Source organism: Epargyreus clarus, unplaced genomic scaffold, assembly GCF_041222505.1.
Source record: "Epargyreus clarus isolate Ecla_fem2 unplaced genomic scaffold, WU_Ecla_fem_2.2 ptg000018l, whole genome shotgun sequence".
NCBI classification, from domain to species: domain Eukaryota; kingdom Metazoa; phylum Arthropoda; class Insecta; order Lepidoptera; family Hesperiidae; genus Epargyreus; species Epargyreus clarus.
This window is the reverse complement of record NW_027332226.1, coordinates 9344000-9358424: the sequence shown is the minus strand read 5'-3', so window position 1 is coordinate 9358424 and position 14425 is coordinate 9344000. Positions and strand designations below refer to the sequence as shown.

Genomic DNA, 14425 nt, shown 5'->3' with positions numbered 1-14425 from the left:
ACTTAACTACATGTCAGGCGAAAAAGGAAACATTAACGTAATTTGGCAAAATTTAATAGCAATAGTTTTTACTTATGTACATCATTAACTACCTACTTCACTAGTTTATATAAAATAAGTACCTACTTAGAAAGAAATTATTAATTTGTTTACATTAAAGTAAATGGCACCATTAGGTAAAGCGGCACTATAAGTTTCTGCGCTTAATGGTAAATTCAAAATCGAATCGAAAGGAAACTGAAATGTTTTAGAAAACAATTTCAATTTTCTAGTGCGTTTTCGTTTTAAAAAATTAAGAACTACAATTACCTACTTTAGTAAGTTAAGGTAATTAAAAATAATTAAGAAATAATAGTATAGTAAAGTGTAGACGTAACTTATATATCTATCGAGTTTAACGCTTTAAAAATAATATAAAATGGCGTTACTTTAAAAATGAAATTCTTGCCAGGAATAAGCCGATTTTCCTCGATCTGTATACTAACTTATGTACCTCAGAAGCACCCAGACCTTTGTTGAGCCTATCATACGACTAGAAATGTGCTTATATTGTTGAGGTCCATTAATATTATTTTATACTCTGTGAATTTAAAAACATTTTAAGAATTATGCAAATTTTGTTCGGCATGAAATTCCTTATTAGTTGAAAACAATAACTTTTGTTCAGTCTTCATATACATATATTAAAAAATCAAGCTAATACATATGTATTACACGACAATGTTGTGAAACTCGCCGTAATAAATGAGCAAAAATAACTGCACCGGGTCACCTTTTAGGAGTATTATAATTTATTTGAGCTGTAGGAACTTCATGAGCGCGTCGTGTATGAGCCGAGGACTAGCGTCGCTGTCTGCCGTGTACCTGACGCCTCGCAGCGCTCCGTCCTCATTTCTTACCACTCCGTACTCGCCAACAATAAAGCCATCTGAAGTTCTCTCCTCCACTCGATACTTCCTAAACTGTCTTCCCTCAACGACGTAGCCTACTTTACATTTTTCTTGTTTACAGTTTTCGGGGTCTGACGGCTGAACGCCGTGAGTGCGGCCATCGGTCATAACGCTTACTTTCTCATCAACTTCATAATTTTTTTCTGGTTGTTGTTCTGTTATACGACGTCGGTTTGCTCCGAAGGCTGGGATGGTAACTGCTGTTAAGGGCGTAGTACTAACTAAAGTACTACTAATATTTGGGATTTCAGAGTGATGTGCCCAAGGTCTTTGACTTGGTGGCGTTTCTGGTGGTAAATGCAAGGAAGCGGGTTGGCTGTAAAATTTTGCCGGTTCACTGTATATCTTCGCCGGCTCACTGTATACTTTAGCGGGTTCGCTGTATATTTTAGCGGGTTCACTGTAAATTTTTGCTGGTTCACTGTAAAACTTTGCAGGTTCACTATATATTTTAGACGGTTGGCTATAAACTTGAGGAGCATTGTTTGTAAAGGTTGGCTCTTGCATTCTTGATGGATTTGAATTTATGTATGCGTTATTGCTAGGTTCATTGTACGTCCTTTGTGGCGCGTCATGAAGTACGTTAAAACTTACGGTTGTCAGTCTTGGACTATGTTCCTCGAGAGCTTTGTGTACTAAATCTTGAATATAATTATTTGAATATGATAAAGGTACCGATCGGGCAAGTGGCACGTTTTCAGTGGTTTCATAATTCTCGTTGCTGGGTTCTAGAGTTGTTGGTATAGTTGGGTCTGTTACGGTGTACTGAGTATCATTTATAGTAACTTGTTCAGTGTTATGTTGAAATGAATGTATTTGTTCGAAGTTATTGACGCCTCGCGTTCCTTTTCTTGCCTTGAGTTGTTTAATATATTCGATATTAGCGCCTATCAAACTCGGTGGTACTTCAGTTATAGTTTCAAATTCTTCAACAGTCAGCGCCGTGCTAATTTCTGGAGTGACCGTTGTATAGACAGATTCACTTGGATCGGCAGCTGACGTTATTGCAACAGAATCATTCGAATTAATTGTAAAATTATCATTAATTTTATGGCCGGACTTAGCTCGACCTCTGCCCACCGCAACAGAAGAAGTAATTCTTACAGATATTATTTGATCCTGTTGTAATTTAGGTACATTCTCGAGCTTTGGTATATTTTGAGCATTGTTATTTGCGTTTGTATTTGCCTCGGCCAGCTCATCATCACCATGGTTGTGCAAAGGTTGGCAGTTGACCAGTAGAAATGGCATCTGAAACAAAATTATATTATTATTCCAAAAACATTCAGATTCAAGTTTCATGTGCATATATCAATATTTTAAAACTATTAGGTATAAAATGTTAAAAGAGCTTTTAATTCAAGTTGTTTGGGTGATTTAGCAAATATACAATAGATTTCTAATTAATTACTGTAGTTTTCAAGTACATAAACCGATTAGTTACGCCTTAAAATTAAATCGCGTTAATGTAGCATCGAATGGAAAAAACAAAGATATTTTGCCGTATTTAAAATTTTCACTGCGATAAGCTATTGTTAAAGTCAAACGAAGCCTCTGTATTTGTGAGTTATAAAAGAAATAATTTATTTTAAATGATTTGCCAACGGTTCACTTTTTATAAAATTAAAACTGTTTAAAATTTTAAAATGCCTCCTTTAATTAATCTTACACAAACATTGCTACCATAAGACAAGATAGAAAAAACCTGTGTCTCGGTATTCAAACCATGAAGATTACTGCCATTGTTTTTTACCTACACATTTAAACAAATATGCGGACAAAAATTCACGTACGTAGTATATTAATTATAGTGTATGTTCACATCCTGGTATCGGAATGACAGGAACGACGTTATTTACTGAGTTGTAGTGTGCATGTAAGACATTCTTAAGTGGCTTAATATAAATTACTTTGCCACAGAAGTTCTTGAACCTTTCCGGATACAACATAAGCGAGACCTCAGGTTCGTCGATATACTTAATGTACCAGTTTGACCTATGAAGAACGTTAAACAGGTTATATAGTAACTACAGTAAGGTAAAAGTGTGAATCAGCATATTGGGTTACATTCTTATGCCCTATTTTGTCAAGAACTTTGTTAACTTTGTTTGAACTTTGTTACAAAAAGTATGGGACATCATAAGTGTTCTCAGTAAAGATTGCTATGATTGCTATGCGCCGAAACTCCTGGTCGAAACTATCGTCGAAGCTTTTTAATATTGATTATTAATTTAATACACAAACATGAAATTTTACGTATTCATTGTTTGAGATTTATTTTGATGTTCGTGGGCTATAGTATAATTTGGGTCGATAGCTACCTTTGTAGCATAAAAATAAGTACCTAGAATATGTAGATACATTTTATGTTATTTCACTAAAACAAGAACATTTTTACTAATACCTAAAAATCTACATTTTGACTCCTCCATATTTTGATGCACTATTGCGCAAATCTGCACAATGTTGCAATTTAGATTTACAGATCGCAGATATTATAGTAATTTAGTTATAGGTATGCGTATGTTCCAAAATATGATTATGACCGTGGATATCACTTGTTTCCGACGGCGCGTGATAGATAATGCGTTATATTGCATCGTCCAAGTTCATGCATGCCTGCAGACCAGCAATGTAACATTGGGGATCGGCGGAGCGTTAATAACTGGAACGGAAGTGATCTCCGAACGCCGGCCCATTGGTCACCATTCTCTTATATACTCCTATAGTGGCCACTGTAGTCGCTGTCTTACTTGGCCCGTCTGATTAGGCTATAAAACTATGTATTTATTAAATTATTACTTTTAAAAAAAATGTCGCGATTTCCTTGGAAGCATTAATCATTGAAACTTTGAGTTCCTGTGTGCATTAGTATTTGAGCCTGTGATTTTTTTTTATAATATTAGAGTAGCAGACGAGCATGCAGTCCACCTGATGGTAAGTGGCTACTGCCGCCCATGGACATCTGTAATTAACTCAAGATAGGATTAGATATTCCTACCTGAGGTCGGCCACAGATGCGCCGCTACCCTTGAGGACTAAGCTGGAACGCCTCGGAAAAGTCTGTCTTCCTTACCACACCCTTCAAACCGGAACATAGCAGCTTCTAAAACTGCTGTTATTAGGTAGAAATAGGTGTAGCGGTGGTGCCGCCGGAGTGGAACCACAAAGGGTTCTACCACCTTCAAAGATCCTAAGTCCTTGAGCACGTTAGTGAGCGGGTGATGATAAGGCGCCGCGGCGTGTCCGCTGGCTGTCAGTGACCGGCTTCGCGGCCTTGCTCACGCATTAAGGTCGACAGCACACTGCTAATTTTCTGCTGAGTTGGTAATTTTAAGTACAAGCTTTTATACGATACACATACTGAATACTATAATAATACACTATATAATAATACACAACCGTTTTAATACCAACTTTGAAGAGCCTATAATTAGCAAATAACGACCGAATGTATCTTAACTACTGTCAAAGTACACAAGAAAGAAAAAGCATTTAAATAAAATGTAAACTAAGTATAAACTGGCTCCGTATAAACTGGAGCTCGGTCAGTCAATGACCGACGCTTAACTGATGATGGCATCTGTCAAGTCTCCATGATTTCATGCTTGCCTAGTTAAAGGCCAATAAGCGGTTTGAACATATCTGACAGCACCGTAACCGCGAGGAGTAGGTACTTATAGTTTGCCCTAATTATCTATGCGTATTATATACCTATGTATAGTTACAATGGTACATATACCTTATTTCATGTGTGAGACATAACTAATATTTCAAATAGATAAACAGATATTTACAACAAAATAATACAATTTTAAAAATGTCTAAAAACAATTTTATGTATATCTAGGTACTTAACACTCAAAATCTTCGGTGATGTGGTGATAATAAAAATAGTTTTAAGTACGAAACGGAAATATTTCATGGTGGAGTTGCAGCCTTATGCTTTTACCCTAAACTATAATGTATTAGCTCGTGCTGTCGTTTATATAGACATGCTTTGTTTAACATATTAGAAAAAAATATAAATTGGACGTCGGTCGCCGTGACCGCACGTGGCTAATTTTCATTATCAATTAGGACATATAGTGTAAGGCGTCTGCCTTAAATAATATACGTTCAATACACGTCTTTCACATAAATTAATAGTTTGTAAAAAGTGGAGATGGTGTATTGGGCACTTCTATTAGGTAAATAGCTAAAGCTTAACAAACTTGTGGAAGGAACAGTATCCTGCCAACCATTTTGAAAAAAGCTTAATTTATTGTTACGTAACATTTTTCTTTACTAAAACTGTCTCGGTGGTCGCATTGCACATACAGTAGCTTGTGGGATAAAGGGACCAGGGTTTCCGTTGCGTAATGATGGCGCTAATCCACACTTTGGTAATAAATACTTACAGGAGAGAACTCTATTGATTGCATCAGAAAATAATGAATAGCAGGTACCTACAGAACGCTTCAATTGACATGTCAATGGCAGTGATTGACTTCAAGGTCGAACTAAATGGAATTATCACAGGACAGAGTGACACCGCTTATCTCAAGAGTAAAAAGAGTCAGACTTCATTAGGTACTTCTAGGAACCGAGTTTAGTCCGTTTAGTTAGAAGAGTGATATTTAAGCATTTCTAGTTAAGTAAAATTAAGAACATGTGACATATTTCGACTAAGTAGGAAGTACATAACCAGTGTTAACATTTCCTTGTTTGGTAAATAATTACTATACTCGTACATATTAAATAATGAAGTCTTATGATTAACGGATATAGCCAGATTTTGTAATATTAATTATGTTATTGACGTTACATTCAACATTAAATACTCAGAATAAGGTACCTATTAATAATAAATACATAACAAATATAAAGAATCAATCAGAAAACGACAATTAAGGCGTTTCCTGTATTAAAATCAAATTGCACTTTGTTTCTTATCAGTAAAATGTCGTAGTATCATATAATTTGAGCTCGGTCGTTGCGTAAATTGTAAACTTGATATTGTAATTGCATCAATTAGAGTAACTCTTTGCAGAGTAATTACCGGTAACTAAAACTCTAAATGCCAAATTGACGGCAAAAAAATAACCTGCTTGGAATTCCGAGGCAAAAACGTGGGTGTCTTGCAAGTAGGCAGCAAGCACGCGTGTTATGATTGATCCACTGTAAACATGCTCCGGATAAATCCGTCATACATTTTTTTTTGGTACTTTTCCGTCAGTTCAACATAGAGTAGCTGGTATGAATCAGCGGTGGACGAAGCGCTTTGGAGTCCCGGGGCGGTAATGCTGGATGTGGCCTGGAGCGGAAAGTTGAATGAGGCCCGCAGTTTCAGAATTTGATATAATTTTACAAGCTTTTACAAATTTCTACAAGGGATACCCCAGGACCAGAGGCTCGGGGCGATCCGCCACTGCCGCCCCTTTTTTAGGGGTATGAATAAATACAAGAATTATTTGAGTCTCTCTAAGTTTTCAGTTCAATGGTTGTTAATTTAAAGTGAACTAAGACATAAGGGAGAACAGGAACAAAAGTTGTAATTCAGAAACGGCGTCTAAATCCTTAGTTATTGAAAGTTATCTCCTCATTACTTTGTTAAGGTGTATCCATAGTTCTTTAAGAAGAATAATTACTTCTTCGATCTACATAAAACGTGCTAAGAACAGGTAGCTGCAGATGTCTGATAGTTATCTGACAGTGTACGGCATGCTTGATGTTATCTTATGAAGAACGAATGTTAGTTTTGTAATGTGTGTAATAACACGTATGAACATTGAACATGCGTAATGATTAAGACGTCTGTTTTATTTTAAATAATTATTAAGAATTTGTTAATTTCTACACTTATTATTTGTAATTAAATATTAGGCCAGTGCAATAATTTAGTTGGTGGATGTAGGAATGCCTTGAGTAGGCTGTGACAGTGAAAAACGTGAAGGTCGCACGACCGTACCGATTTTTGCGAGTCGATTGTAGAGCGTCGTAAACGTTAAACAATCGCAAGCAACAAATTATTAACTTTCTATTCTGGTTCTATCTCGGGTTTTAGCATACATTGAATACAACCTATCTATCAATTGGACTACTAGGTTATAGTATAATCTATGAATTGGACCTTCTGTCCACTTGATGTTAATAGGTAAATCGGTCGTCAATCGAAATCAACATAGAATACGAGTCCTACCGGAAATCGATCTTAAATGCCAACCTCGAGGAGCGTCCGCCACGGACAAAATAACATCCTTTAATAAATGATGAAGTGCGCAAATTGTATATAATTTAACTGATCTCATATACGTTAACACATAAAAATATGCAACGTCGGAGACTGTCAGGACTGCGATGCGTGACCGTGAGTCGTTAAATTTCGCGTGCATTTCTAGAAATTAGAGGATTAACATTAAGCCGTCGATCCCTATTGTTATCATTGATCAATCGTTAAGCCTTGTTTTATTTTGTTAAGTGAGTTTTTAAAACTATCGTCGCTTAACTTATGCTTCATGCTTGCATGGGTAAGCACACTGTAGCAGCATGGCGAAGCACCTGGCACATGTTTCAGGTATTTCAAATCATTGTGAACCTCGTAATAAATATGAATACTTACATTTTTCAAAACCATACCATATTATTTTTCATTTTGATCTACGTACTGTAGCATATGTCAGTAACTGGTAGCTTTCTATTATGGAAATTAATAAGTTGAGCACCTTCCGTTATTATCTCTGAAATAGGTCTATAATAAAATAGGCTTTATGCCTACTAAAGGTCCACAATCTGGACGTCTGTATGATTACATCGAATTGACTTGACAGTGAAAAAGCTTAAGGTTGTTTCCAAAGCCAAATTCCATGTCAATTTGCTAAGGTCACACCGCTTCATATGCAGGAACAACCTGCTCAAGAAATTGAAAGGTACGTTAGGTAGTCATTACCATTAGGTAATAGATTAATAGTCGGTAAATCCTAATAGCGGAGTGGTTTCTTCGTTGTTTTGACAGATGACTCAACCGCTTCTCCGTATTCACCAATCCGCATTGAAAAGTGTTGTTAGATAGGTACCTATTGGCTTCCACGAAAAAACTATCATTTGACATCCGCGATCAATTCCTCATGACCACATTCTACCCCGTATAGGTAGGTACATGTAGAACAAAAATGGGTACCATTATTAAAAAAATAAATTCTGCAAATTATACGTAAGTAGCTAATTATTTTTGTTAGGGTTTTTTGCTGTTCACGACACGTAGTAGTGATTGAAGCTAAAATATGAGAGGAAGACAGCGTTTACTAATACAAAAGTGTACTACAATTTGTTTATATACCTACTCAACTATAATTGGATATCAATCAAATCGCTACAATTGCTTTAATACGCTACATCTTTATATATATATATTTCTTATGTGCCTGTGTATGTCACTGAACTCCTTCTAAACGACTGGACTGATTTTGATGAAATTTGTTGTGTGTGTTCAAGGGGACTTGAGAATGGTTTAGATTCACAATTAAGTCCGTGGGAAAAGGTTTTTTTAATTCGTAAGTAGTTATAGAATCGGAAACTATGCATTTGATCAAGTAGCAAAGTTGTTGTCCAAGAGCCCAAAAGGGTTTGGGAGTTGGTAAGACCAATTTTCGACAGATGGCACCACTGTCATTCCAATGTAGGTACAAATTTTCCGTTTTATGTATGTCATATTATTTCTTTAAAATGCGGGCGAAGCCGCGGGCACCACTAGTATATGTATAAATCGTAAATTGTTCTTTGTTACGTGTTCTGTTTTACCGGTTATTACTAACGTAATGTTAAATAGATTGGGTTCATTAATTCACTCGGTAGTAGTGTAGTTCAAACTGGTACTTGGCCCACTTATGGTTTAACCGTGAGAGGATCCGCGCCCAGCAATGGTTAACGGCACTGGCAGTAACTACTCAAACATAAGTAGTTACTAATTAATGTAATTTCGACAATACTTTCACTCAAAACGATGGATTTTACAATATTCGTATTGATATGAAAGTAGAGGTGGTAGAACCGTTCCTAGTTTGACCAGAGGTACCACCACAACAGTAACAACTTTTCCGCCTAGTAACAATTAAGCACTTAAGCACTACTGTGTTCTCGTTTGAAGGGTATGGTAAGGAAGTAATACTTTTTTATATTACATATAGGAGTAGCAGATGAGCATGCAGTCCACACATCTGTAATCAACCCCAGATAGGATTAGATATTCCTATCTGAGGCCACAGATGCGCCGCTACGCCTCAGGACTAAGCTGGAACGCCTCGGAACACTATGTCTTCCTTACCACATCCTTCAAACCAGAATACAGCAGCGCTTAACGCTGCTGTTATGAGACAGAAATAGGTGTGGCGGTGTTGTCGCCGGAATCGAACCACAAAAATGCTAACACCTTCAAAACATCACTTATGTGAGGTGCTTGTTGTCAGGGCTAGTAATGCAAAATCGGAAACCGTGCGTCCGCGGTGCACGCAAGCGGAGCCGCGAGCGGAATACCGTTTAGTGATAAAATATGATCATGAAGTGCAGGTGTGACAAGTTCATATTTATTCGCTTGATTTATACTATCATTGTGCACGCATACCGGGCGGCCTTCGTACCCTTTTATCAAACGTTACGCCCATTTCATTTCAAATCCACAGAATACTTAACTGACCACTCTTAACTTTAGTTTAACGAGATCACCGGAATCTTTTAAGCCTATAAAGTATTAAAAAAGTATTATCAGTTTATTGGTATTTTAATTGATTTTGATTCAGACTATTTTTTACAGTTTCATTTTTTTTTCAAATTGGGTTGGTTTGTACGTTTGTTGATGTTTTCTTTCCTACGAGGCTATCACTGCTGCCTTATATGTAACTATATAAAATTTTACTACACTGCAAATTGTTTGACGAAAGCGCGCACTTTTGATGTCGTCATAAAAATGCAGTAATTGTCGTTAAGTAGGTACTACATGCTCGAAGCTGGCTCGAAGGAATGTTGGTTTATAAGCTATCGTTAATTTTCTTATAAACATACGTAGGCAAAAATAAAAATAAAATGTCTCAAAATTATTTTTGTAAACAACTACTTGTCTAAGTACCTTATAACCAAGGATAGTGGTCCACTTAATATACTGATTTACATCTTCAGAATTTTTAAGTGACCTACACTTACCATTTTCGTATAAAAATCGTGATCTTACATATGCAGAATAATACTTACTAAGTATTTTAGGTCATTATAACAAACAACTAAAAGCTGGTTTAAATTTAATTGCGGGGAAAAACGTTCGTCTAATTTTTTTTAAAACACGTACATACGAATTCATATTAAAATATATAATACATAATAAAAACACGCATTCCGTATTTTCGTGTGGCAGTCGACGAAATATGTTACGAATCTACTAATATTTGAAACAAAAAATAAGTAGGTACGCAAACTATTATATTTCAGGCAGTTTTATATATTTTTAAGTAAACATTCCGTCTAATTTTAAATGATTTATGCAATTCATAGCTTTATGTAGATATATGCTTACATCCTAATCCTACATTTAAAATTAATCACCACATACATTTATTGATACATATACATCAATTGAAAACCCTTAGGCTTCCAATCACATATCAAACGTACATAGAGTCTGAAAAGGAAGCAAGAGCTTTTTGAAACTTTTCTCTCAGTAAAAGATTAATCACGATAAATGTTTGGTAAAGTAAATTTGACTTTAGTCCGTATTCAGCAATAGAAAGATAATATAATAATATGTTAACTTTTGCTATAAAGACATGGAATATAATTAAAATGAAATACTATTAAATATGCTTTAGATTAGTATTCTCATTGCAGAAAGTTGCCTTTTACTTTAGCTGGACAATTACTTCAACGTTTAAATTACAAGTAGTGAAAGATCAATTGGCAGTTACACAATTTTGTAATAACGGAATACATAAAGGTCAGCGTTGGTCGTTGTACATTTTTATGAGACATATTGAAATGCTGAACAGTCCATCGCATCCTGAGTCCTTGGTACAGATCAATTTAGTCGTCTCTTTGTCTTTATTATCTTTATAAGGCTTGCATTGACTGCACTGGGCAAGGCGGGAAAACCAGTTCTGATTTACCAGATCGTGCGGTATTTTAAACTTGAATACAAATAAATTGACGATGATAACGAACTTGAGATCACAAAGAAAAGTTAATATGCAGGCAGTTAATATTGCGTTTTACCACAGATGAATAAATAGTTACGTTTTACTAAAGATGCGCTTGCTACGCCATATGGTTCCCGAAGTGACCCGAAGTAAAATGAGTTAGGTTCTTAAACATTGGTATGGTTTGGTACGGTTACCTATTATAATTATGTGCACCTACTAATCATCATATTTGTACTAATGGGTATTATTAAGCAATTAGGTCATGTTATATTTGTATGAAGCATTTTTGTAGGTAGATGTAGGAAGACTATTAGGCTATATTTAGGTAGATTATTTATTGCTTGTTTATTAGGTCTTGTCTATTGTTTTGGATAGTCTGCGGCTAATAAGAAATTGCTTAGATCCTTTCTTTGCTTTTTGTTATAAATCTTTGTCTTTACCATAGATTAGTAAAGATACTTCGCCGCCTTGAAATTGAATGAAGCCCCAAACAGCTTATTATAGTAAGTTCTTTTTTTGAATTCTTGACAAATAAAAACATTTTTAGAGAAAATTTACGAATAAATAAGTAATACTGCGTAATTTACAATTACAATGTACAATTTACATGATAAATAAATAATTACTTCAAATATTTTAGGGACATTTTAGCACGGAGACGTGGTAAAACTTTTTTACGCAACTATTTCAATTCTCAAAATTGGGTACAATTTCTTGTTAGGAGTGAGTAATCTTTACTAATCTATGGTCTTTAAATCTAAGTAATATGGTTCGTACGGGCGATTAGCTCATGCGTCTATTGTTATTCAATTGCCTTATAACTATTTATTGGCAAGTAAAAGGGGCAATAATTGTTAAGTAAGTGTCTATAACTCGTATGGGCTATTGATATTAGTTTTTAATTACAATTCTTTTAACCTGTATTTCGGTAGGCACCTACTTTAATATTTGTGGTTATATATTTGGTACTTAGTAACATTGTTCATAAGTAATCAAATGTTATTCTTACTAAACTTAAATGAGTAAATAATATGAATAAATGATGGTGACTTTATAGGGCTTCATTTTTAACTTTACATTTACACATTCATACGGAATTTTTAAGTTTTCTTGCCTCCAAAACATCAAACCAGTAACACTGCAATCTAAAATATATTAATTAAACTGTGTACCTACGTTGTGATTGAGGCCGTTATACAAAAACATCAGGAAGTATCTGCCTAGACCCGTTTCGCCCTCAGCTGAATTTAAATCGCTCATATGAGTTAAAGATCACACTGACATTTACTATCCTCATTTTTCGTAGGTATAAATACCTTCATTATTATTTTTTGTACTAAATTAAAGTAGAAAACAAGTATGACGCGGGACGGAAGCGCTTAACATATGAAATCAACCCTATATCATATTGACTACAGATAGATTACTGTTTCTAAGGACTAAACTGAAACGCATCGCGTAAATGTTCTAAGCATGTTCTAAATGACCAAAGCTTAAACACTGCTTTTATGTTTTATAATGCAGAATTAGATGGCGACCACACTACCGTAGGCTGCCCACGAGTCTACCCAAGGGTTTTTCCACTTTTTAGCGTCACGTTGGAATCTACAAATTGGAATATCTTGATTCTTAGCAGGAAAATAAGGGTGACATATCACGTGATTTTTTATCATAAGACCGGTTAGACACCGTATTAATTATTGCACGTGCTTCCCGCGTGAAATAGTAAAAGGTACATGTAAAAGTATGTTTGTTATTTTTGTGACCAGCCTAGTTATATTTAGCTCCTTATGGGATAATGTATCACAATAGAAACGTGTATTCTTTGTAAGAACATTTGTTCTAAATGGAAGATGTTTTATTTATCGTAAAAAAATCGTAAAATTTGGTAACGCAGTCCGTGCTTATATCTTACAAGCTTGAATATATATGTACACAACATATGGAATCAAGTAACTATATAAGATTGTTACAATGAATATTTGTGGAATGCGTCTAACTGCCTGAAAGCGAATGTTCCAATAGCTACGTTTGTATAGTAAGAACATTTATTTTTCAGCGTGAACTAGTTTTAAATGTTAAAGTAAATTAGTAAATATCTTGGCCTCGTTACACAATTTTGTGTCTAAGGTCAATTAAAAATGAACGCTTTATTTTTCAACTTTTATATCACGACTATTATTGAAGATAACAATAAAAATACGTAATAGGAATTTTACGTAGTGTAGTTTAAAGGTAAGAAATAAATAAGTATAGGAAATCTTTTGAATGAAATCTTTTCTGTTGTTGGTTTGTTACTTTTTTTGGATTATAAAAATCATTGACTGATCAAGAAAATGTTTCGAAAAAGAAAGGTAATAGGTAGGTACAGCTGAAACGAACGTAATTTAAATTTGTTTTAGTTTCAATATACGTACTAAATAACCGACACATCGCTGTCTAGATTTTTACATCGATATGTATACCGCCAACTGATAAATCACCCCTTCCTTGTAAGATCTGCTCTGTACTACAATCGAGAATATTTCTTATTTATTGGCTGGTCTCTTAAATATCCTAGCGTGCGTTCTGACAACGAAGGTCAATAGGACTACAAAGTGAGCGATGTGGGCGTATCGAAGCTGGACTGGAGCCTGCCGTTACCAGCGGATACTGTAATAGCTGTTATATACCTATTTATTAAAATATTTTCCTTTATTTAAGTGTTTAAGATGTTTGTGGAATAATCTACATCAAAATTCTAGCTTGTACACACGAAGATGTAATATTTTCATTGATTTTCTGGACAAATTGTATATTTACTAAATTTCACTTATGGATAAATACCTCTAAGAAAAATGTTAAGCATACCAGAATATAAATCCATTGAAAGAAGATCCTCATCTCGTCACAAAAGGTGTTCAGCACTAGTACAGCTGATCGAACTATTGTATTGATAAGGACATGTCCACTTTATCGGGAATTATTATCAAAAACAACATTTCGAAGAAATCTTTGTTGGGGGCAAATAAGTCTCTTTACTGTTGCATTTCCCGATTTGAGCAGCACTCGAGTCACACTGTAAGACTAAGCGAGGTCCTCTAGTTCTCTATTCGAGTTTCGAATTGGAAAAAGCGATTCACTTCTAGTACACGTGTGCCCTGCGCGCGCGCTGCGTTTGACTACGCGGTTCACTGTAGGCACCCACTGCTAGTGACCTTCCCAATTAAGAATTTAATTTATGAAATGCACTTTCTTACAAAGTTATGACGCTCTTGTTATACTTGCAACGATATCGCACCATCTGTGCACTAGACATCGTCTCGCTCTTTAGAA

General features: G+C 35.2%; 1 protein-coding gene across 1 annotated transcript; it reads right to left on the bottom strand.

Annotated features, from left to right (window-relative positions):
* Nucleotides 1–38: 38 nt before the first annotated feature.
* On the bottom strand, nt 39–14289 carry LOC140749531 (uncharacterized). The gene is made up of 2 exons (XM_073082613.1): nt 13961–14289; nt 39–2201 (listed from the first exon to the last, which is right to left on the bottom strand). The coding sequence occupies exons 1-2, from the start codon at nt 13991–13993 to the stop codon at nt 792–794; spliced, it is 1443 nt and encodes a 480-aa protein (XP_072938714.1). The 5' UTR covers nt 13994–14289; the 3' UTR covers nt 39–791.
* Between the last annotated feature and the right edge of the window lie 136 nt (nt 14290–14425).

Excerpts from the sequence above, each read along its gene's own strand:
- LOC140749531 (XM_073082613.1), bottom strand. The coding sequence starts at position 13,993 with ATGAGGATCTTCTTTCAATGGATTTATATTCTG. Across the intron at positions 2,202-13,960 it reads TTCAATGGATTTATATTCTG|ATGCCATTTCTACTGGTCAA; the intron begins GTATGCTTAACA and ends ATTTTGTTTCAG.